The sequence below is a fragment of the Haliaeetus albicilla genome, chromosome 1, assembly GCF_947461875.1.
Source record: "Haliaeetus albicilla chromosome 1, bHalAlb1.1, whole genome shotgun sequence".
Lineage (NCBI taxonomy): Eukaryota > Metazoa > Chordata > Aves > Accipitriformes > Accipitridae > Haliaeetus > Haliaeetus albicilla.
The window spans coordinates 45,302,517-45,328,201 of NC_091483.1; the positions used below are offsets into that span (position 1 = coordinate 45,302,517).

The 25,685-nt window shown below is 38.3% G+C and overlaps 2 protein-coding genes across 6 annotated transcripts in view; both read right to left on the bottom strand.

Annotated features, from left to right (window-relative positions):
• Positions 1-114: 114 nt before the first annotated feature.
• SPATA4 (spermatogenesis associated 4) lies at positions 115-2,456 on the bottom strand (the record flags this gene model as incomplete). Its single annotated transcript, XM_069789969.1, is given in 3 exon segments — positions 115-1,743; positions 1,745-1,802; positions 2,207-2,456. Coding segments are annotated over 3 exon segments (504 nt in total), but the record flags the coding sequence as incomplete, so codon positions are not given.
• Positions 2,457-5,612: 3,156 nt separating this feature from the next.
• ASB5 (ankyrin repeat and SOCS box containing 5) overlaps positions 5,613-25,685 on the bottom strand; it is a 39,184-nt gene continuing 19,111 nt past the window's right edge. For 2 of the 5 annotated variants that reach the window (XM_069787384.1, XM_069787393.1), the window contains exons 3-8: positions 12,922-13,001; positions 11,812-11,919; positions 10,219-10,369; positions 9,949-10,083; positions 7,669-7,860; positions 5,613-6,225 (exon numbers count right to left, since the gene is read on the bottom strand). In XM_069787384.1, the coding sequence (XP_069643485.1) occupies positions 6,098-6,225; positions 7,669-7,860; positions 9,949-10,083; positions 10,219-10,369; positions 11,812-11,919; positions 12,922-13,001 (794 nt within the window). In that variant the 3' untranslated portion in view covers positions 5,613-6,097. Of the gene's footprint in view, positions 6,226-7,668; positions 7,861-9,948; positions 10,084-10,218; positions 10,370-11,811; positions 11,920-12,921; positions 13,002-16,286; positions 16,355-21,816; positions 22,098-25,685 lie in introns of those variants that run through there. The other 3 variants (XM_069787417.1, XM_069787408.1, XM_009918895.2) reach the window with 3 other exon arrangements.

Here is a 25,685-nt window from a genome sequence, read left to right on the forward strand (position 1 = left end):
TGCAAGACAGAGAAGGTCAAACTAGACAGGCTAATGGTCTCTTTAGACCTCAGAATATCTGAACTGGTTGCAGTAAGACCAATACATGTACAAACATTTGCAAGATTGGATTGATAGAGGTCTTACAGTTTGTCTCACAGAAGAGAGGAGTAATAACATTGAAATGAATAGAATATAAACTCAGACTGATTGATTTGAAAATATCCTTTTACTTTTGAAGACCATCTGATAATATCACTGATCCAATTCCTAACACATTATCCACATAAGTTAAATTAACCTAATTAGCAGAAGAAGGAAATACTTAGCTACTGCATTATCACTTCCCCTGCTCTTCCTAAGGCTGAACAAACCCAGTCCTCTCAGCCACTCCTTGTACATCAGCCCACTAACCACCTTGGTGGCCCTTCCTGGACTTGCTCCGGTATGTTTTATACCAGGTGGTCCAACACTGAGCACGGTACCCCAGGTGGAGTCTTACAAGTGCCATAAGGAGGATCAGAATCACTTCCAAAAGTGCTGGCATATTACACCCTTACTAACTAACACAGCCCAAGATGCTGCTGGCCCCCACTGCTGCAAGGGCACTGTTCAACTTGTTCTCCATCAGGAATCCCTACACCCTTTTCCGCAAAGGTCCTTTCTAACCAACTGGCCGCAGCCTGTAGCGGTGCACAGGTTGCTCCAGCACCAGTGCTGGCCTTTGTCTTCGCTGAGGCTCATATCCTGTCAGCCCATTTCTCCAGCCTGCTGAAGTCCCTCTGAACCTGGAGGGACCTCCAGCATGTCAGTCACTCCCCTATTTGCTATGTGTGTCCTCCATCCCATTGTCCCAGGTCATGACTAAAGACATTAAGCAATACTGGCCCAAGAAATGATCCCAAAGGGAGATCATTTGTAATCAGCCATCAGCTAGACATCATCTACAACCCTTTGGTCACAGCCCTTTGAATATGACAGTCCAGGCAATTTTCCGTCCACCTCATCAACCACTTATCCACCCTATGTCTCGGTAGTTTGACTAGAAGGACGCTGTACAACATCCACTGCTATCCCCTTGAAACCAGAGCCATTTGTTTCTTCAAAGAATATTAGCGACAAGTTATACCATCTCTACTATAGGTATAATGATTCAGCTAAGAAGAGCTAAGGAACTCAGCAGCTTTTGTCAGTAATAAGGAGTAGCAGAGAGGAGTATCTATCAATAACGTGTTAATCGTGGAAGTCCCATTTATTAAATTTAAATTTTACCCCAGTAGCATAACACTGATACACTACCCAAGGAATGTTGCATGTAGCCACACAGCAGTCATCAAACATCATGAAACACTGGGAAAAATTCAGAAGACTGTACGTATGGCCCAGTTCATGTTATCAATCACCTCTACAGTTCTAATGGTACTCCCCAACCACGTTTAGGCAAGCAAGACAAAAAGGTAGCCGCAGGAGGCCTGCTGCTCGCTGCCTTCAGTTCTCACCCTGACACTTAGCACTGTAGCTGTGGTAAAATATGGCTGTCCCGAGCTCTGGTCCTGCTCTTCTGCTTGTTAAGAAAATAAAAACCAACAACAAAAACAGTCACATGGATCCTCTTCCCTCTCATGCATTCTCATGTGCATATTAATGATGGCATTAACCTTCTGTCTATTTAAGTTAATACTAGGCTCCATCATTATGTCTGTTAGCCTGATGTTACTCTTGATGGCCTTTGAAGCTGTTGCTCTGGTGACCATGGGTAACTGCCTGGTAATAGTAGTCAGTAAAATCAACTTCCCTGTCTTGAAGTTTTTTTAATTCTGAAGGTAAAAAAAAAAAAAGTGTTCAGGAATTTATTACATCATTAAAAAAAAAATCACTCATTTGTAGTTATTTAGTTTTTACAAGTCTGTAACATGTAATTACTTTCATTTTGAAAACAGTGAAACCAATAGACGATCATCTTAAATAGCTTGACCAAAGCTATTTGGTCAAGCTGAAGGGAATCAAACAGCAGTCGATATCCAGGCCTGTGAGCACCATCAGCAAAGTTAAAGCATCTCAAGCTCTTCTTCCAGAGTCAAATTTCACTTTAAACCACATTTTTCATTTATGACTGTGCTAGTTCTTGCCAAATCAGGATAAGATATTAAGGATACTGAGCAATAGGTCAGTGCTAGTGACAAATGCCGACAAAACCACCTGTAGGCATCACCAACTCACCCTCTATTAGTTAGCATCGCGTAGGTGTCCTGCACCTGAGCCTCTGCGGCTCCTGGCTTACAGGGAATTGTTCCCTCTATCAACTCCCGGGCAAGGTTTTGCTTCTGTTTTGCAACAAAAAAACCCCAAACAAACAACTTTATGCAACAGGAAGAAAAGTTTGGGGTGTGAGCAAGTGCAAAGAAGATGCCTGTGCAGTTTTGGTATCCAAACTGAGGTTGCTCCCCAAACCCCTTTAATTCACCCAGCGAGGCTTTCAGTACCAAGACCTAATTTGCACAAGTACAAAAATAAGCCAAATACTGCCGAAAGCAACGGCGTAGCCTGGGTGTTCACCTTTTGTACACCTCAGTCAGGTGGAGCGGGAACTCAAAATGACAGAGTTTAGGCCGCCACGCCCGCCCCCGCCGCAAGGGCCGCCCGAACGCCCGGTCCGCGCCCGGACCCGCCGCCGCCGCCCCGGCCGCCGCCGCCGCCGCCGCGGGGCCCTCGCCAGCCGCCGCCGGGACCAGCTGCCGAGCTCGGCGGGCCGGGAGCTTCCCCGTCCCGCAGGCGCGGCCCTGGGTGTCCGGCGGGCTTGTGGCGCGGCAGGCTCTCCCCGCCAGCTGCCCGGGGGAGAGCTCCCGGCCGAGGCAGCGCACGGGGGCGCCGGCTCCCGCTCCCGCCCCCCGGCCCGGCCCGGCCCGGCCCGGCCCGCCGCGGCCCGGGTAGCGCCCGGGGCGGAGGGAGAGAGGTCGCGGCTCTGCAGCCAGCCGAGCGCGGGGCGGCCCCGGCTGCGGGGAAGCCACGGCGGGGCAGAGCGGCGCTGGCCGCCGAGAGCCCCTTCGCCGCCTCCCGGCAGCGGCCGGAGCGGGGCGGGCGGGGGCAGCCCCGGCGGTAAAGGCACGGCGAGTCCGGTACTCCCGGCCTCTTCCGAGACGCCAGTGCGGCACCGTTCGTCTGCCGCGAGGTGCTTTTTCAGCACGCCTGCAGGATTTCACAGTTGGATTCCTTTGCAGAATCGAGATATCACACTACGGTTTGGGGTTGGTTGTTTGGTTGGTTTGGGTTTTTTTGTTTGGGGGGTTTTTTGGTTTGTTTTTTTTGTTTTTTCCCCTGAAAATGCCTTATGATACTCTTTTGCTGGTATAATCATTCATACAGTAAGAGATACTTCAGCCAGTAAAGAAGACTCCTTCTAAACTTGGGTGTGCCAGAGTTAGTAGTCTTTTGACAGTGCTCTGACATGGTTCAATGTTTGTTTCAGTTCCCGGTTCCTAATACTTCAATACATTACTCAACATTTATTTCATACTAAGAATCCAAACCATCAGAGCCCTACAGGAATGGGGCCCCCACATAATGAGAAGAATAACAAGTCTGTTTCCTTTCATTTCTGGCTAAACAAGGGATCATTTTTTGGAAAGGATTTTACCAAACATTAATGTCAGGTATTTCGTTGCTATGTATTTCTGGTATGTGGCATGAGCATGGGCTGATCTGCCAGAGACCTCTTCCCGTACACAGATAGTCCTGCCAGGGCAACAACATCCATTCCCTATTTTGTTTGTTCCTGTTACATAGTAACAGAAGGGATGCCCATCCAACTTGGCTCAGCTTGCCAAAGTGACTCTATTTTCATATAGTTATCTGGTAGCAAAAGATTAAAGATTATGTTGAGAACTGCACAGTGCCTGAGATCGAAGTCATAATAAGCTAGTTCTGGATTACTCTTCCGGCTAGTCTACCATTCCATAGACTTACAGAGAAAGTAGTACCAAATACTTGTAAACTCTTAAGAAGGTCTTGTTTGCTCTTCGGATGATGGCAAGGAGCAGTGGGAATGGTGGGAACAGACACTGCAAATGCCACGGGAGCATGAACACACCTATTTGTAATGAGACGGCTTGGACTCTGTTGTGACTCACAACAAAACTTCTAACATCATCTAGTTTTGTTTCAAACAGGTGTTTTGCAGAAGAGCCGTGCTTGCTGAAAACTGATCTTATTGTATAGAACACAAAAGCTTTTTTTTTTTTTTTGACACTTTTCCTGAGTCAGACTTGAAAAGCACCACGTACACCTGAAGGTGAGGGTCTAAATGATCTCATTGTACATAGAAAAGGTCAACAGTGCCATGGTTGGCTTGGCACTTCCTTGTTTCTTGAAGTAGTACACAGTAATGGTACTGTACATAAAAACGTATTGTACATAAAAACACAAATTACTGGTTTCTGGATGAAAACCAAAACGACCCAACTTGCTCCATTACAGAGTATGTGCATTATGGACTCCTAAGCAGTTCCTCTTACTTGCATCTGACTTACTTATGCTTTACAGGGACTCCAGAAGAGGCCCTCACTAGAGTTTTTGCAGGGAACAGAAGCAAATTAAGATTACTTTTAACAAGGGCAAGTGTCAGAGAACTGCATTTTGTTAGGATACAATTTAGCAACTGACTAAGCATTCTTCTATGTGAAAACTTCCTCTGTAGCCAGTTCCTCACTTAGCATCTTTCCAGTAGGAACATACATACGGAGTTACTGAAAAGGAGTAGAAGAAAGTGAATCACTAAGGGCAAGGGGTAAATTTGCAGGTGTCTCATGCTTTGGTTTGCAGGAATTGAGTATCAGTCACTGGGGAAGTGTCCTGTTCTCAAAGGAAGACCAAATGAAAAGACCGAGAGAAGGAGTGCTGTATTTTGATGAAGAACACCTGTTTTTTACATGACTGGCAATCATTAACAGGCAAGGGGATGAGCAAGGCAGAAACCCTTCGGGTTTTCTAATGTCTCTTGGGGGTGTCAGCATTCCTTCTCTGGCTAGAGAGTTGAACAATAAAATTTCAACCTGATCACAGAAATGCCTGCTAGAGCATTCTGAGATTCTGCAACATGATTTTTGGAGCTGGGTAACTGTTTATAAACCAGACAGTAAGAGAAATAAGGTCGTTTTCAGAGTGATACCTGTCCTGATACAGGGAAGTGATACATTTCTTTCTGGAGCCTTGTATCCACCTCCTGAACTTGAGGTTGAAGATTCAGTATCCACATCTCCATGATATGCCTTCAGAACCCTCACAGATAATATACAATAATATATGCCTTTCTCAGAGGCAAATGATTATTCAATATGCCCGTGAGTTGCGATACAGCATTGTTATGAAAAGATAAGGAAAGAGCCCAGATAATTCTGTTTTACAAGAGGAGATCAAAAGTATGTCAGCATAAAGGCTTTTTGAGGAATATTCCTCTGGAATTTTTGAAGTTACTAATTGTACTAATAAACAGAGACTCTATAAACTGTGCATGGCTGAAAAAATTGTGATTATGTTCACAGCAGCATAATTCCAATTCACAGCACAGGCAGTGAGGAAGAATAACGGAAGTTTCTCACTGTCATTAATGAATTGTCTATATAAAGAAAAAGAAGAAAAATGGACATCTATTTGCTTTATTTTTACCAATGTATATAGTGCACCCATCACCAAGTATTTTTAGGTACACAAAAAATAGAAATTTAAAAACACATAAAATAATGACTCTAAATGGACAAACTTAACAAATAATAATGAAGAAACTCTTTGTGGTTCAGGTTTGTCAAACAGATTTTAAAAGTATAAATACAATTAAAATTAACAGCACTAAAGCTATTTAGTAAGTGTTAAGCTAAAGCTATACAATCATTTCCCAGAGTATCAGCACACTAATTCAATTCAGCCTTATTAGCACCTTGGTACCAGTTGCTGAATGGCTCCCAATTATTATTATATACCAACACCAGGTGTCAAAGATATATATTTTTTTAAGTAATATGCAAAAGGCTTTTCTTCCGCCCAGCAGTTCTTTAGATAAAACGTACAATAAACAGAAAGAAGAAAAAGTACTTGTTATTCAAGTTTCTAAAGGTTAATTACTATGTTATCTATACTGTAAGAAATTCTTCAGTATTGTTGGCAGCTGGAGTTGTGGCACAAGATGCAGTCTAGCTCTTCCTATGTAATTTCGGATACATAGTCGGCAGAGCTGGCAAAGAGAAGATGGTGTGGCTGCAAACAAAGAAAGGAGTTTAATTATACAACTATAAAAGCCAGTACTTTGTTTTACAACAAGTCTTGCACAATAATGGGATTTCTAAAATAAAAAAAAAAAAAAGTTCACATTTTGCAAATTTGTCCTTTTCCTTCCTTCCTTTTCCTTCATTGCCTTTTTGTCCTCAAAGATAAAGACTGGGGCTGCTGAAACCTTATTATTAATCAGGGAAATACTCAAAAAACCAAGGTCGGATCAGCAAATAATTTGTGTTTTTAAATTAAAAACCTGCTCCCAGAAAATAACTGATATCAACAACTTTAAAAACTGCAGGATTTTTTTTAAATTTATTTTTATTCATACAACAGGTGAAATACATGCTACAGCACTACAAGCTGCATTACCAATGCATCACTGCAACAACAATAAGCAGACAAAATACCCCAAGATCCTGGACCATGTTTAGTGGTCTTACTAGCTCATGATAATGCCTTTGTCCCTCTACACCTCCCCACTCCCTCAAAATGGACACATTGCTGTGTTTCTCTGGGCAATAAAACCATACGTGTTTCATGCCAATTTTTTTTTTTTTTTTTTTTTTATGTCTTTGCTGTGGCTTTTAAAAATCCTACTAGCCTTGGTGATTTTGTGATAACCAACTGTTTTTAGAGGGGCTTTTAATCAGCATTCAGACTACAGAGATGTTTTCTGGAAGAAAACATTAATCGATGCTACTTGTCAGTTCACCTCTAAAGAGGTGCTCATGGTTATTGCAATAGTGCCTCTGCTTATTTCCCACCTTTGTCTTGTGGCTTATTTTTACGTTGTACATAGGTCAGTCTGAACAAATCCAGTTCCCTTTGGGATATTGTCTCTCTCTCTCCCCCCCCCCCGACCTTTAAGAATTTTAAGGGACTCTTGAAAGTGTCAACTCCTATTTCTTAGGTACTTATAATTCGGTAAAGAAAATTTACAAAATGAAATTTATTCTACTTTTTGCCTATAATCAAATAAAGTGCTTTACATGCACTTAAAAATATAGGTTTAAAAATATTGGGACAGCTGCCCAAAACTAAATGTATTTTTAATCTGAAATATTCTGTTTCTTTTTAACAAGGTCTGTAACAGCCAATAAAAATGTAGCTTTAATGTCTAATTGTTTAAACACCCAATAAATATAAGATGATACTTTTTCAGCTTGTATAAATCCTGATGCTGCCTGGTCAACAGGCTCTGGCCTGAGGCTAAATATTACTGGGTATTTTTATATTTAGAAAGGAATTTATTGAATGTTAATATATTCATTTCATAAAGCACAATGGTAGCTTCTATAACATGCGTTGTTTGGGCTGTTGGGTTTTGGCGTGGAAGGAAGGGTGGCTCGGTTTTGTTTGGGTTTTGGTGGGGGTTTTTTTTAAGAATACAAGTTATAGTTACAAAAACATACATGTATAACTTACCTTCATGAAGGAGCAGCAGTCTCTCCACTAAACTGCTTGGAGCTGCTAAATCAACAGGCCTCTCAAAATCTGTATTTTTGGCATTTATGTCTGCCCCAAATTCAAGGAGTAAGTTTACGATCTCGGTACTAGAATGCTGGGCAGCAGCATGGAGTGGAGTTTCCAAATGCTTTCCTTTCTGCACATTGGCACCTGGTGGGTAGATGCACATAAAGAGACGTAAGAAGAGACCTAAAATTGTCATTGAGTAAAGATGACGTTACAAAACAAACAAAAAAACCCCACTGTCCTAGAATGCCACAGTGAATTTAGCCACTTTATTAAGTTTATTGCATGGCACTATAGCTAATCATATCGGTGGTTTTTTTTGAACCCATATACTTATCCTAGGATTTATTACCAAAGCACAACTAGATTTTAAAGGAAAATACTTTATAAAAAGAAGGAAAAGAACAATCAAATTAGGTCATGTGAGCATCATTGTTGCCCTAATTATAAGAAAAGGTATATTTTGTACCTGTTTAAGAAAACTTGCACTACATAAAAATACACTTTCCTTATTTATGTCTTTAAAAAGAATCACTAAACTGAGGTTTAGTAGTTATATTCTTGTAAGTACACTAACTCAGGAAGGAATCTAACTTGGACGCTTTATAGTTTTTCCATGTGTTGAAGCTGGCAAAGGGTTGAAATAGATTCCCATCCAATCCAACCTTTATCAAGGATTTTTCTATAAAGGACTTAATTTTAATTAAGGTGGGGTACACAATCGAGAAAGCTAATAGGGAAAAAACCCCAAACCATTAATTCTCTCAATCCACAGATTTCTAATTATTACACTTTTGTACTAATAAGGAACTGCTAATTTATTTTAAATTAAAATGGACTAAATTAATTTGCAATAATGCATTCATATTCAAGAAGAAAACTACCCCTACAAGATTTAAACAAAGCTAGCTAGTGTGGAAGAATTTCCCTTATAGGCAAGCTGTTAGTCCCCCTAAAACTGGGTTTGCCTCAACAATTTTCTAGACTATTCTAATAGAAGAAAAACCCAGGCTTCTTAAGAGAGCTTTACTGATCTTGTGAAACCAAAAATTAGCTTGTGTACCAACTTTTCTCCCTGAGTCAACAATTTTTGCCTTTTTAATTCCCATTTGAGTAAAATAATTTATTAATATCACAGGCCTAGCAATTCAATTTGAAGTCTGAATAACTCACTGTTCTCAGTATTAATAATTTGAGAATAATCCCACAGTATCATTCTCTTGCTTATTTCATTGTTTACTGCTTTTCAACTTCTAATATATGCTCATAAACCGATAAAATATGAAAAAAATCAGATTGACATAGGTAGTTACTTATATTCTCAATTTACATACCCTTTTCTACTTCAGGGCACCAACAAATGCAGCATATGCCCTTCTGTTAGTGTTTTTAATGTATGGTAGTATTTGAATCCCCAAATATGTTAATTACACTTCTGCAGTTCTTAAACATAAAAATCATGACATGGGATAGTTAATCACACAAGGAGACTGACTTAATGAGAAACAATTTTACTGCTTGCTTAAGTTCTAAATAACCTGCAATTAACTAGAAAAACAATGCCGGTGCAATGATGGCAAGTCTATAATTATTCATATATATATTTTCATTCATTGTGCTGCAGGACACAAAAGCCCTGTATGTCATTACCTGTAACATAACAAATTAGCTATGCCGATCGTGTCCCTGGACTTCTGCTGAAACAGAGTGAGCCTCCAACATCTCTTTTCCATTGATAAAATAAATAATGTGAAATTTAGGATCAAATGCCTTTTACCTTACCTCTTCTCTCTGCAACTCAGCCTCTATGCCATGTAAAAAGATAAATCAGAACATGCTGAAGAATGAAAAAGGGTGGGACTACATTGCTAAAATAGTTCTGTTGAAAGGTGAATTATTACTGTATAAAATTCCTTTCTCAAACCTGATTTTTTACCTTTGTTTTTCATACAGAAAATGAACATCTACAAAGCTGTAGTAGGTGCTAAAAATTTTGAACATCCATTCTTATTGGCCTTGCTTCCTTTTTCCCCTCATATGCTTGCTATGCCACAAAAAAATGAAAGACATAGTAAGTTGTTATAAGAAAACAAGCATCACAGAATAAACTTAGAAGTAGTGCCCTGCAAACAAGGGTACTAGTTTCATTGATTGAGCACAGCTCACTTCAAAGGTGAGTAAAGTATGCTTATTTTACAAACTAGTAATATTTTTATTTAAATCACGACATACCTGCATAAAGAAGCTTTCGAATACAATGGATCTGCTGTGAAACACATGCTACATACAGAGGTGTTCCTAAATGAGGAAGATCTTGGTCAACATCTATACCCCAGGATATCAGTACCTCCAGACATTCACTGTGACCTGTCAGTACAAAGCACGACAGAGTTTGCTCGACTTCAGTAAGCTGTCTCATAGACAAAACCAGACACATTTCTTAACACTACTATTGAGACATTCGTGAACTGCTCCATGTTTGTTCAGTAGGTAATTTCTTACCTCTGCTGGCTGCTTCATGAGTTGGTGATGGAAGACAGGACTCCCACTGAGCTTTGGCACCATACTCTAACAGGAGCTCAGCACATGCCGCACTGCCTCTTGAACATGCATTAAATAAAGGTGTCACTCCATCAATTGTTGTAGCGTTTACCTAGAATATATAAAATCTATTTAAGAACAGAATTGAAAGAAAGGTAAATTTTTAAACACGATATAGTCAGAAATTGCATTAAAATACAAAAAAATTTACTGGTTAGAATAATGTAGCTTGACTGATCAGTCCCTGTGCTGCTATCTTCCTCTCACCACGCCCCTCAGCTGAAATTAGTTCACTTTTATTAGTAAGCTATGTTGAATACACCAAAATACACCTGGAACACTAAAGAGCACACATTAGCATCTGGGCAGTAAATAATTTTCAAAAGTCATTGCACTTAGCTTGTTTCATTGATACAGAAAATCTACACTTTGTGTAGTAACTGCATAATGGGGACCTCCTCTCCACACCTCTGTCAAGAATGCAAACTCCATATTAAGTGTGAGAATTATTTGCCATTTTCTTCTGTGGTTTTAATCTCCAAGTTGGAGTGACATTTCACAGGATGGAGACAAAGCTAGTAGTACAGGCTCACTGTTTTAATACCAACCTCGCCACCTCACTGGTTAACTGAATATTCCCAGTGTGAGAAAATGAGGAGAGAAACTACGAGGGATAATAATAGTGAAGGAAGGAGCACAGGTATTAGTGGAGGGCTCCTTCTAGGACTCTGGCCTATCCTCTTCCCCCCAAACCCACCAAAACAATTAAAAGTACTAAAAAAATTCAGTTAGGAAAATGAAATTTGTTCTTACAGTTTTGTCTATAGCATCTATAATTTTGTATCTTTAGAATCCTTATGCTAACTGAAGTGGAGAGGAATTGGTTTTGGAAACTATGTATTTTTTTCTTTTTCTTTTTGTGTAATAACATAGACATACTCTACATGGTTCTCAAAACTGAATTGTAAGGACAATAAATATTACTATCCCAAAGATCAGAGATTTGGGAAACTGCATTTGAGCTCTGATGCCAGTAGAGAGATTGTAGTGAAAGTGGTCTGTAAGGTCCCATTTTTGTTTTGGGACAACAGATAGACAGGCTGTGTCAGGAGTACAGAAAAGAGCCAGGGCTTTTTTGTACTCAGACCAAAGAATCTTAAGAGCACACAGGTGCAGTGTGACAAAAGACATTCTGGAGATTAAAAGAACAGTCTCCTGCAAGCCACTCAAAGCAAGAGGAAACTAGTAAAGGAGAGGGACGCATTCCGTATTTCAGAAGAGAAATAACGTAATGAAATTCAGAGAAGAAATAAGGCTGGTAACATATTGCTAGCAGATTCTCTCCAACTCATTACTGTCTCAGTGTCTGCCCATCACTTTCCTTTGCTAGCTTTCAAATGGCAGCTTATTATAATTCAATGAGATCAGTGCAATCAATAGGGTGAGTAGAGAGAAATACTGATTAAAAAAAAAAAAAAAAAAATCAAGGAATATATCCTTCTCGGTTAAACCAAGGTTAGCATTGGACTTCATATACAAAAAAAAGCCCCTTACATTTGCTCCTGCTTCAAGAAGGATTCTTGCACATCCTACATGATCTCCCAGGCAGGCTTCATGAAGTGGAGTTACTTGGTCAATTGTTAGTGTGTCTACATTGTACCCCTAAACAAGACATGAATGACATATAAAGATCATACAAAAGCTGTTAAGAGTCATCTCCTCGCACTACTGTTGAAATAAATAGTTTACAATACTCTAAGTATGCTTAAAACTCTACTTGCAATAAATAAATCTTCAGTGAGCAAAAAAAGAATCTTTCATCTATCAATGTATATAACAATAAATAAGTTGTCAGCTCTCCTCTAGGATATAGAGGGTATAAAGAAGATGGAAACAGACTGTTGAGATGCACAGTGATAGGACAAAAGGCAAGGGGACAGCAAACCCCTGGAACAGCAGTCCAGAGACGCTGGAGCATCTCCATTCTCGGTGATCTTTAAAACTCAACAAGGCCATGAATCTAAACTGTCCTGTGATTCTGTGGTCTGAAGGTCCAAAATATCTAAAGCCATGAATCTAAATTGTTCTGCAGTAGATGTTGTTTGATTCTTAAGAACTAATAATTGCATCTATTGGCTTTCATCAAATGTATTCTATAGTATAATTTTTCAGTACTGTAATAGCTATATGACAATATTGTAATATTAAACTTTAGCAGTTTACAGTCTCTCCCTTTGCTATTAACAATTTTTTTTTTTTTTGAATCACAACTATGCAAAACCCAGAATCTTTCAGTGATTCTTCCCCTCAACAAGTATCTTCCTGACTAGCTCTATTTACCTGACAGCTTAAAGCAGTGGAACTACATTGACTTATACCATGCAAGAAGGGAAGACTGATGTACATTTAGATAGAGCTTTGGTAAAAACTGGGGGGGGGGAGGGGGTGGCATTTTTAAAACATACAGAGGAAATATTTCAATATTAACCTTTTCTTAAAAAATATTAACTTTTTTTATCATATAAAAAATTCCTAAATGTGTATTGCTCTGAAAAATTAAAGTGGAAAAAGCAAAGCAAAGCGTACTAAATCTGCATTAATAATCTATGCTGAGAAATTAAGTAACATTAAAAATGAAAGCAATTTTAAGAACACAGCCTTCACCTGTGACAATAAAGTCTTTAGAGAAAGAAGACGTCCTTGACTGGCTGCCTCATGCAGAGGTGAGCGATCTGCCCAAGAACCTATACAATAACAACATTTATTGAGTAAACCATATGAATTAGAAGGATTTCGGAATGCATAGAGCAAAGCAGAAAATATAATGCACACAATGAAGCCAGCTGTCCTATGAAATTAATTTTTCCTCTTTAGAGACTGTATTTCAAATTATCAGTTTCTAAGCAATAAAAACTGCTCTATTATTAACTGTAAACATCTCTAATAAATGATTATGTGGTACAGAGAACAAAATATTGATATATTGATTTCAGTAATCTGACTTAATAAAGTCATCAATTACCATATTTCCCACTTCTATTTTTGCATTGTTCATTTTAAAAAAAAATATATAACTTTGGCAGCCGGCATATAAAAATTTATAGACTTCAACAAATTGATTATTTGAACTTAAACCAGACATAAACCTGCCTGAAAAAGTCCTGAAAAAGCTGATGTATATGAAGAAAACCAATATGGAAATTCTTATGTATGATGAGATTAACCTGAAGCTACTACACAAGTGCAAGGCGAGAAATACAGTGAGAATCACACTAAAAAAAATGGCTATAGTAGAAGAAATATGATATTAAGTCTAAGTTCTCATTCTATAAGGCTATTAGGGCTAAAAATAGTTAGATATGCTTAATATGAAGGTTTGGCATTTATTTCCATTTATTTATTGCCCCCCAAAAAGAAAGGGGAGGGGGAGAAACCCAACAACAACCCCACCTTCACACACATACCCTCCCTTAACTCCTAACACAGGTCCCAGAGTCATCCTATGGCTCCTGATGAAGAACCTGCCCTTTCTTCTAGAAGAGTGGCCACAGACAGGTCCCTTTTAGGCAGACTGGGCTGCAGGCATAGCTGATACCAATTTATTGTACGAATTTTGCAAATCAAGTTTTGAGAGATTGTGCAGGGAAGAACCATCTTAAAAATATATTATGAATTACCAACATTTATTCCTGTAAGAAGAAAAATCATTGGAACTGTAAAATGCTAATACAATCACTTGTGAGTTATATCAAGCCCCCCAAAACCCCTGAAGAAACACAGAGAATTAGCTAAGTATGATGAATTGCTAACAATGGCAGATGAATCTCCAATGCATAAACGTGTTTGACTTTGTCCGTTGCAATGGACTAGGACTGCCTGCAAAACCAGTTACTGCATTTTAATGACAAGGCAATGAATTTTAAATAAGAAGGCTATTGCCCAATCACTGGCCATCATCAGTCTAAGTTCTAAGGTAACTACTCACTAGAAACAGACCCGGTTTCTGTTTCCTGTTGGACCCCTTCTGTCCACTAGCCAGTTTCAGAAAGTACACTTTTGGTTACAATAAACAATCCCCTCAAATCCCGTAAAGAATGACCAAAAATATTAAGACTGCTCAACCTGAAAAGAAATCAGGGCATAGTTAAAATACATCTGAAATAGTGCACAATATGGAAACTGAGATAAAACCTCCACCTTCCTAGAGGTGTTAGTGAATGAAACTAAAACTTACTTAGATATAAGACTGTATCTTCTCAGAGAACGTATAACTACACTGTGAAACTCAGCACTGCTGGATGCTATTGAGATAAAAAAAATTAGCAAAAACAAAAGCACAGCTGAGTATTTCAATTATTGTAAGACTATATAAAGCTGATCACAGAAGTTAAAAAATATAGGAGATGAAAGCTTTGTAAATCTGATCTTAAAAATGCATGGAGATTTCTATTATGTCAGAGTATCCAATATCTGTGAAGCTCCTTGTACTTTTTCATCTGTGGGAGTAGACGGACCATAGGCAAGATGCAGCTTCCAATACTCTTTTAGAATTATTTGCGCCAAGCTCTGATCATCTGTGTGTACGTGTGTGTGTGTATGTACACACACACACATCATTTCCTATACTTTTTACTTTAGGTTTATTAAATGTAATATTTTGCAATTCTTAGTACTAGTCAGAATAACAGCTAAAAAACCCAAACATAAAGTGACTGGTATTTTAAGGGGTATTATACTACAAAAACTGAGCTCAGAAATCTTAGTGTGACCTGATTTTGACAAAACCTCAGTATTTTCCCTGTCATCCCAATAAGCTCAGATATATTTATCCTACTGTAGGTTGGATGTGTGCAATCACTATGAAAATTTTGACCAAAGCTTTCCTTCTGTAGTAGTATCTGAACCAGCACTCGAGTCATCCTAATTCAAATGAATTAGGTCCATTAAGTTCTCCTGCTGGCAGCTGCAAAGAATTCCTCAAGAATGACTAAAAGTTGTATTTAGAGGCTGCTTTTGAAATTTTGTCCCCATCTCTACAGATGAGAACTTCTTTCTCTTGACAGTTTATCCTACTCCTAAATTAACAGGAAAAAAAAAAGGCACTTAACTATTATATAGAAAAACATCTAAAAATTCTAAATGTCATGAAGTTTTTATGCCCATTAAATACACTCACACTTTGGACATTTTTGTAGACATGTATAACTCTAAACAGAACAAAGATGCAGGTAGGATCTGAAAGCAACATTGTTTCCACCTTTCTTTCCTTCACCTCCTTCCCTCTTCAATTGCTCAGAAGAGTGTCTGTTAATGTCATTACTCCGGTGACATTTGAGAATCAAAAGATGCCAGATCCCATTGTAAGTTCTGTTTTGCACCTAGACCCACCTTATATCCCTGTCTTTGTGTAGAGACATCCAGCAGCTAGCTGTTTCTGCTAAATCAATTAAATACAAAATGTTTGTATCATCTCTACGAGAAATAAAATCTATAAGCAAAATGCTGCAGAAATATTTTGTGCAAACCAAGTTTGGAAAAAAAATGTTCACATTCTAACTGATTTATCAATAAACATAGTAATTCACCATTAAATGCCACAGGGACAAGAATATGTTCAAAATAAATATGTATCATAAACATCAAAGGTGTCTTAAAATAAATTGTCTAGATTGCTGCCTTCTGCTAATCTACAAACTCGCTATGTTTCTCACTTAGAAAGCATTAACAAGAATATAAACAAGGACATTTTTTCATTCAATGTTGTATGTAACAGCAGTATTAGCAAACATGGTCTATTCCAAAACTGTTAATGCATTAATTCCCTACTGATGGTGTATCTGACAGATGCTGAATACAAAGTATCTCTAACTATATTTAGAAGCCACATTAGTTCCAAGTTCTCTGGTGTATAGTTTACCAGGAAGGGCAGCCTACATTGCTTTGTAAACGCTAACAAGAAAGAATAAATATATTCACTGTATTAACAGGCGAAGTTAAAAAAAAAAGAATTACAAAGTATCATACAATACCTAAATCTCCATCTCCCCATGGCACTTCCAGCCAATTGCAATTATAAATCCTACTCATTTCTTTCAATCTGGAAAATAAAAAAAATTAAAAAAAAAAAAAAAATCTGTTCTTGCTAGTTGGACCTGTTCTTAATACACTCCAGCTATGTTTGGAAGCAGATCAGCAGCTCACTGTAATATGAACTTTCACCCTGTAAACACAGCTTTGAAGATATAAGCGTATACAAGTTGCCAGTTTCATTTCTTATGCTAAAGGACTGTGGCCCTTTTCTTTCACTTTTCACATTTCTTTTTTTAACATCACAGCTTTCTGAAGTGCCAGCATCTGTGCGTTTGCCTTCCAAGACAGATTAACTGGAATTTCAACACAAGAAAAACTCACAGCGAAATCAAGAGAACCTTGAGCTGAACAAGAACTGCAGGACAAACTCCTCCTTTTTTATCCTCAAGCAATGAGACACATAGTTTTGTATCCCCCAAAATCAGTATTAGTACACAGATTTGTAAGGGAAGCACTGCCAAATGTTCATATGTTATTTTACTACTTACTCATAATATACTTAGAAAAGAAATAAGCAAAGATATTCTGAACATGTTTCAAATGCTATTTGATCCATATGCTGAACTGTGTTTTTCTTTTAGCAGTTCACTGTTGCCTCAGTTATCTTCTAAACATTTTTTTCGTTGTTATATTGGGGTTTTAACAACTATTCTCAGCAATTAAAATCCCCCAAAATGGGGATTAGAAATGGATGAAAGTCAGAATTACAAGGTCATTAATGTAATTTCCTTCATGTTTTCCTACAGACTTCACTCCTTTACATCTACCTGCAACTACCTGTGATTCCTGCAGTTATGATCATAGTGGTAAAATACTAAGTAAAAATATTTTCATAAACGTCATTAACTCCAGTCTTCCCATCCTTTTGTTTTTATTTCTAGAAATTTGTGTAGTCTTCAAAAAAAACCAAACCAAACCAAACCAAACAACAAAAAAAAAACCACAGTACAAAAGGTACATTAAAAAGTTGGATTTTCAGAACAGGGAGAATTGGAAATTAATGAAAGTCTTCTCACTGACTTCACTGGGACAAGATTTATGCCAAGGCTCAGCACTTCAGAAAAATACTGCTCTAAGGGTAAATAGATGGTATCCCAGTCCTCAGAAGAAGCAGCAGCATCAGAGAAGAACTGAAAATAGAAGCCTGCCACAGTTCATTACTGGGAGATGAGAAAGAAGACTATTTGGAAAGTGTTGTAGCTAGTATTTATTCCAGCAAAACTAACAAATGCTATGTATTAAGCTCATCACTGTTACCTTTTATTCCTTAAGATGTATTTTGAGTGTTTCAGTTTGTGGAAACTGAAGCAACAGACAGGATCAATAACTATAACAGAAAACCTCTGTAACATTATAGTCCCAAGATCAATGGACTCACTTCACTCCAGTTGTTAAAACTGCCTGATATTTTGTATATGTAGTTAAGTTCTAACAGATTTTTACTGTGGCACTATAAAATTACCGATTTGTCTAAAGCGCTTGCAGGATAGAGAAGTGTGTCAACTATTTAATTGATATTTGACGTTAAAAACTATTGAAAAGAATCTTAAGTCAAGGAATTAAAAGTTAAGAAAAGCATCTATGGTGCTTAACTACTATGACTGGATATGACCAGCAAAAGAGAAGCCACTGCTTTTTAACAAACGAAATTGCAACAATCAGCACTGAAGAATCCCAAAAGAATCAGAATTTAGGCTAGAGATGATTAAAATATGTCTGAGAGAAGATGCAGTTCAAGTGGCATTTAAATATTTCATTTCAATACTTCAAATAATCTTTGTTTTCATTTGACTGAGAATTATATAACAATATATAAATATATACACATAAATATATACACATAGCCACACAAAAAATGAAAGCTTGTTTGGTTCAAACCAATATTCTTTCCAGTGTTTATCATCATGTAGACTTTCAAAATTTGGGGATTTCATTCCAAATGCAAATGCCAACAATTTCCTACTCGCAAAAACCATATAAAACAAATCTATTTTCCCCCAGTTCTGTTTATGATGCACCCACATTACATAAGCACGCATTAGTTTTGCCATTCCACTGTTGTATTCAATGAATGAGTTAGCATTCAAATTATTTTGTGTCTTCATATCTAGTACGATCTCTTGCTCTTTAAGACATGCTACTCAAACTACAAACTGACTATAACACTGTTAATTTTATATTGCCTTTTTCATGGTATTCTCCAATAACAAAAGAATACTTCAAAACCCTTGCTGAATCTATCTTCATAACATCATCCATTCATACTATTTTATAACTAAGGAACCAAAAGACAGAGTTTTAATGCTTAAATTGCAAAACCAATCTGATAGCTTATTTTTTCCAGAGTACTTAAGCATTAGAGTGTACACTGAAAGCATAGTTTAATTATGGTTATGAGAGCTTTGAGCTTCTGAAATTTCAGCCTTAGATAATAATAACCATGATCAGTCAAGAAACTTTTAGGTTAGATGATTGGTCTTCAAACACACAGGTGCCACAGCAAAGGCAAGAACAGAATTTGCTTTCAGGGACATTAAAACGTTAACCCTTTTTTCCTACCATTCACTATATGCCTTCTAACCTTTGCAACATACAGGAAAACATAGGGTGTATTTTTTCTGAATATAAACCTAATGCCTTCTCAGAACATCATCCATCTTGCACATCAAGGAAGCAGGGGCTTTGTCGAAAAGTACAGCACGTGACTGTGTTGTCAAATGCTGGGTTGTAATGCATTATAGGGTCAAATCAGCATGGCACAGGCAGTGTTACTTTTAACAATTCCTAAAGTTTGATTGCTTTGGCATTGCAATTTAACCTACTTTTCACACAGAAACATGAGCCGCTAAACTGCATTAAAAATCCTAAAAAGAACCACAACAGCAATATCCAAACATAGCTCGCTTGGTTCCCAGCAGGAGCAACATGATGCTACGTGAAGGCGATGGTAATGTCGATAGCAGCAGCAGCAGTTGCTGCTGCTGGCTCTGTGCCGGGCCTTGCACACACGGGAAGAAGTGTGTCAGGCCCCTTCTCCCGTCACATGAAAGCACAGCAAGAACTCCCCCGTCCACTGCTCATGCAGAGTTTGCTTTTTCCATCTTCTTGAAAGATCAACAACTGGCTGGATATTTTTCTAGCTGGAAGTAGCTTGCAAACTCTGTGTGTCACAGTTGCAGCACCAAGGTGTACAATCACATCAAGCTCTGAATTCAGTAACCCGTTGGACCCACATCAGATGTGATTTGAGTACACGGAGCAGCTGGCAGTACTCTTAGGCTGTTATTATTCCCTTGGACAAGTCACTGAAACAAAGTAAGGGTTTTTCAGTGGCCTTCCCAACTAGGAGGTGACAGAAAAGGCATACGGACATTCTGAGCTGAGTTCAGACTCTGGAGGACTTCTGCCTGGAATAATTTTGCTCCTCAAATGCAGTCTCAGCCTTAATCCAGACTGCAAGCAATTTTCCCCAAGCTGTGCTCAGAATTCTCAGTATTTTTCCAGCCTGCCAGAGAGTGAAGGCAGCACACGGCCTAATCCCTAGCCTTAAAAGCAGTACCCAGCTGGGCAGCAAAGCTGGGCCTAGTGTGCTGATTTTTGCTACATCCAGGAGATTTTGGTAGAATAGCCTGATTGTGGACCCTCGAGCCAGTAGGCTGAAGACCTTTTTATAGTCTGACCCTATTCTTTCACCCTTCTACCAAATCTTATCATGACATATTCCACCCACCCCCTGCATCACTTCTAGTGCATTTTCCAATCTGCATATTCAATTACATACTGCATTGCAGCATGACTTTCTCTTCCCTTGCTCTGCAAGAGTGCCTGAAGAACAAAGTCAGGTTTGGATACCTCCATGGATGGGAATTGAGAGGAAGAAAAGAGCCTCCTTCAGATTTGATATTAGATATACCTGTTATTCAAGTGAACTGCAACAACCAGAAGCCTCAACTGCAACAGAAGTCTCTCAATACTTCAAGATGTCCATCAATGAATATATATGCCCAGTTTGGCAATCATAAAGAGGCTGTAAGTAGCTGGACCCTGTTAAGATGGATTCTTCAGAAAACTTTACTTTCCATATTTTAATGTGACTTTGAAAATGTCAAACTTGACTAACTGTGGCTATTTCTTTATGAGAATGCCAAAAGAGCCTAATCCTGAACCATATCAAGGAGGGGCTAGTGCTAACACTGATAAACTTTTGTAAAATTTCTCTTCAGTCTGAGGGAGAATGTCCTAGTTTTTGGGGAGCTACTGACCTAATACTAGCTGAAATGTTCATAAATAAAAATTACTATCAATCAGGAAATCTTAGCCCAAACAGTGAACAATATGAGGGTAAAAGATACACTGCGTATTAAAACTGATGAATAAATATAACCTTACAGTACCATTGCATTCAAACAGTTATTTGGGAAGCTACGGTAACCGTTGCTTAAATTCTCAAATATTGCTTAATTCTAAAACTGGCAGTACTGGCAATTAGCAAAGGTTTTTTAAGAATAACTGACTCCTATAACATATAGCTATATTTTACATGGTAAATTCATAATTATTTTTATGCACAATATATTCAATCTCTCTTTCCTGTCTCCTGCATTCCTTGACTATTTTAACGTCTCCAGTTTTTAATTTGATATCATATTATCACAAATTTCAAGTCTGATTTCCTTATTTTCTTTTTTGTTTCACTCTAAGCCCTGCATATGGTCAGTATTAATTGGAATTGAAATGATCGCTCTTGTAAAAAATTCCTATTAGACTCTCACAATTATTCAAAGCTCCCTTTTACACACTTGTATTATGAAAAAAATTAGGAAAATATGGCACAGACAACAGCAATCCTAAACACTTCTTTTATAATAGAGTTTGTTCCTCATTGCTGAAAATGTCAGTAGCCAGCAACTTAAATACCTCCTAAGTACTTCGCTATGCAAACCTTTACAATTATATCTTTGTCTTTAGTATCTTAGTACAGGACAATATTTCTGTCACCTGTAGTTCCTCCATTGCCTCCTATTTCAGCTACCTATAAACTTCTCTTTACATATAAAGTTATATGTAAAGTTTACTCCTCCCCCTCCTTCCATTCCCCTGTTCGCTGTTGTAAACAATTAGCCTTCGGTATCCAGTTACCTTGTGACAGGACAGCAAAAGTCAGGGTAAGTCAAGCCTTAAACACTTGCATAAAACAAATAGGGCAGATAAACAAGAAAAGGTATTTTAGATCAGCTGATAAGAGTGCAGAAGGAACAAAAATAGCCTCAACACCCTTGTGTTAACCCATGCAAGACAATAAAGTGCCACTAACATAAGCATGCATTTATATTACAGCCAGGACAAAAAAAACCCCAAAAACCAAAACAACCAAACAAAACCAAAAACCAGTTTAGAGCTAGAACATCATAAATTGGGTCAGCTTAGCATATTTCAGTACGCAGTTTCTGAAATGGCTGCTATACTAACCTTGGCTGGTCAGAATACCCCAGCTAGCTTTTCGTTTCGCAGGACACTCCCCTATACTTTCTAGTCGTCTTTTGGGGAGATTCTGGCTCCTCTGAACAGCAGTGCTTGTTGTCATTATTTGTTTCTCGAGGAAAGCCTGTCTGTCATTGGTGCAGGTACTCTGGTCTGACGAACATCCACAAATGGATTTCTACTACCTTTTTTCCTCCTTTCGCTTTTTCACAAAGGATCTTGCTGTACTTACTGTAGAATGGCTACAACACTGAAATCCATTCAGTACCATTTACTAGCTTGGACTAGTGAGTACGTAGTGGGGGAAGGGAAGGACTGCTCTAGCATTTTCTATTTTTAAAACAGAGAAAGAATCAGCTTAGCTACAGCATGAGTCTTAACTATTGACATGATTTAAATGGAAAGGTGTTAATTTTTTAATCATTTAACCAAAAAAGAAACAGATTCTTAAAGCATAAGTATTCAATGCTTTGTTGCTTGAATAACAAGCAACCTAAACCAGAAAAACTAGAACTGTTTTATCAGAATGGCAATTCTTTTAATAATAGAAACAATAATTATTACTGCATCAAGCTTTACTCATATGTAACTTGCAGTTAAGATGGATTTTGGAATTTGGAAGGATCCATGAAACTATGAAGCACTTCTGGTTTTTTGTCATTTGTTGGGCTTTTTTGTTTGTTTTGTTTTGTTTTTTTTTTTAAAATAGGAGACAAGGTATCCTAAAGATGCCAACTAGAAACTACATCCTGAATAAATAAAAATATTGTTTGACTACAAAAAAAAAAATATTTCACTGGTAATTTTGAAAGTCTGATCCCATTATGAAAGTAAGGCTGTAGTCTTGTTGGAAGAAGCACAAGTCAGTATTTTTTAAAAATAATAACAAAACCACAGGCAACCAACTAGTTTTTTTGTTTGTTATTATGTATCACACTGACACTATACAACAGAAATCTGCAGGGAGAAGCAATTCCTGATAAAATTCCATCATGGATAAAGAGGACAGTGACTCCTCTGTACTAATAACATGTTAAGATACTGCCTTTACCTCCCCACCACTTCCTTCTAGTATTTCCTCAATATCCTCTTCTACTGATACAAAACCTAACCATTTGTAAACTTTTTAAAAGGAAATTAACATTACTCGGTTTCATTAATACTACTCCTTTCAGGTACCTGACAAAAAATTAATGCCCAAGATGTTGAAATAATACACAGGTATTTAATGAAATTTTCTATATTCCTCTTGTTTTTCTTTAAGAGAAAATCAGAGGCAAGATTATTGCTAGGTAGGGGAAGAAGAAGAAGAAGAAGAAGAAAAAGAAGAAGAAGCAGCTGCAAATTTCACCTTGAAATTACAGCACATGAGAACTGCCCTACTGGAATAGCGCTACGCTCTTTACAGAACAAAAGCAGGTCAGCTAGTGTTGTTCTAGCAGGAGAGAACAAAACTGCACTTTCCCAGATGTTATGCTGCTTTCAGAAAGTCATTTTCCTCAGGTTTTGTCTAACTGAATGAACCAGAATATCTCACAGACTGAAATAAACACTTCTACACATCCAGCAATCAGACTCTGCAAGTAAGTCCTGAACAGAGCTTTCACAAAAGGGCTCACTATAAAAGGGCATTTTATAAATACATCACTTTAATACTAGAATTACTTATTAAATTGTAGTGTTTGCTTCAAGTAAATGGATACGGGAAGATGAATTAACAGGAAAGCTTACTAAGGATGTGTATACATGTGCCTGTGTCAGGAAGACATCAGCACTATTCTCCGGGTGAAAAATAACCGATGACAATTTCTGTACTTGCCATGGCTCTGAGGCTCATCTCAGTTTTACACTTCCTTTCCATTTGGAATGGAATCCCAGGACTTTCAGGAGAAGGTGGTGAGGACCAGGATCAAGCAGAGCATCTGGCACGGCAGGGCAGGGATTGACAGTGGGCTGAGAAGACAAGACCTACATGTTTTTGTAGGAGTTTTGTGGGTGCGGTTGTCAGCTGAGAATGAAGCTGGCTCCTTCTACAAGAGCAGTGCAAACCGGGAAGTAGTTCATACAACTTGCTTTCCACAGATACTCCAGCCCCCATTCTCTCTCACTAGTCTCAGAGGTGTGAACTGCAGGAGCAAGGAAACCAGCAGATACAGGGATGGCTGCCATGGCTTCAAAGAGGAAGACCCCCAGGGGAGTCAGCAGCACCTGCTCACTCTCGCCCAGAGAACTGAATAGGAAGCAATGAGCTACCAATGGAGTTAAGACTACCCCCAAAATCTGCCACTTTCAAGGCAAGGGTACTAGGAAAAGTATCTCTATTCCATAGACACTTCCCACTCATTAAGCTACTTTGAACACTGTGGAGGACATCGGAATGCAATGTATAAAAATAGGCACTACCTTTTTTCATGTTTTAAAGAAAGCAAATCCTATCCCTATCCCATTCAGGACTGTAGAAGCAACTTTTCTCTAAATTCTGCTGGCAAAACCATTCATCCTCCGGGCAAAAGCCATTAAAAAGTCCTATTAAAACAGTACATAAATAAAAGTTAAAAAAAAAAAGTGAAAGCTAGACCAACATCAGTAATCAACTGGAAATGTATTAAAAATATACTTGAGATGTAGATATAAAGAGGGGATGAACATACAGTTAAAACTGTGGAGTAGGACTGAAGAACTCCCTATTTCACTTCCACCTGTGAAATGGAATTGCTATGTGAACTTCCTCGAGTCAGACATCCGTGCACTGGGTTACATTAGCTACAAAATAAAAATCGGTATCTCTCAACTTCATTAGGTAATAAAACTATTAATATTTGAAACTACTTAGGCTTGGTACTCAGATTGTGTTCTTCAGATTTTTCTTTATAGAAGACACCCAAACACTTCCAAAATCCGCCAGAAAACCTGTAACAGAAATCTAAGTAGACATCCAGGATGTAGAAAATACAGTAGGCCATTACCTTCCTTGCCTTAGAATACAAGCAATTAGGCACGGTATTTAGATTATGGTTACGCATGGAAGCAATGCAGCTACCTGCAAAAAAGCAGCCAGAGGAAGGGGCAGACACTACAGTCTGAGAGGAAGGAAACTGGAGGATCTTACTGACGAGTTTGGAATTCTGACTTAATTTAGCAGACAAGCTTTAAATAAACCACTATGTTGCATTTTTCTATTCAACTTTTATAATCCAGCGGAAGAACTGTTAAAGGAAACTTTCAAGTGATTTTCTTCACAATCTTTTTTTATCCAGATTTTTATAAAAAGAAATGTCAGTACATCTGCAACATTTCTATGTCAGCAAATGGCTCTGACTTTACAGGGGCAGCAGTTCTTTACAGGTGGGAATAAAAATGGAAAGAAATTTTGTTCCTCCCTTTCAATGGGGAACTCATTCTATTCTGAAGACTGTTCTTAAGGCAATGAAGATGCAATTGTGATCACACACACACACACAAAAAATACGTTGATAAAAACAATGACAGAACCCCCCCACACACCTTTCAACCCATGAAGCAGCCCAATGCAATACAGTCCAAACTCCAATAACAACAATTAATCTTAGGAAAAATTGGACAAAATTGCACTGTTTTCCAATGTCACAGATCAGCATTTTGTGTGCAACCCTCCTCAAGCTAGCCAACCGATGAGCCACTTCACTTCCCAAAGTGTTCTGTACTTTCACTCTACTTTTATGACCAGGATTATTATGGGGTCACAGTGACTGCACAGAACCTGCCACACTAAATTCTGGAACAGGACTAGAAACTGCCTTGCCCTGCTGATGTGATCCACAGACTACAACCATGAAGCTGAAATGATAGATAGGCTCCCTGGATTCAGTGCCAGTACC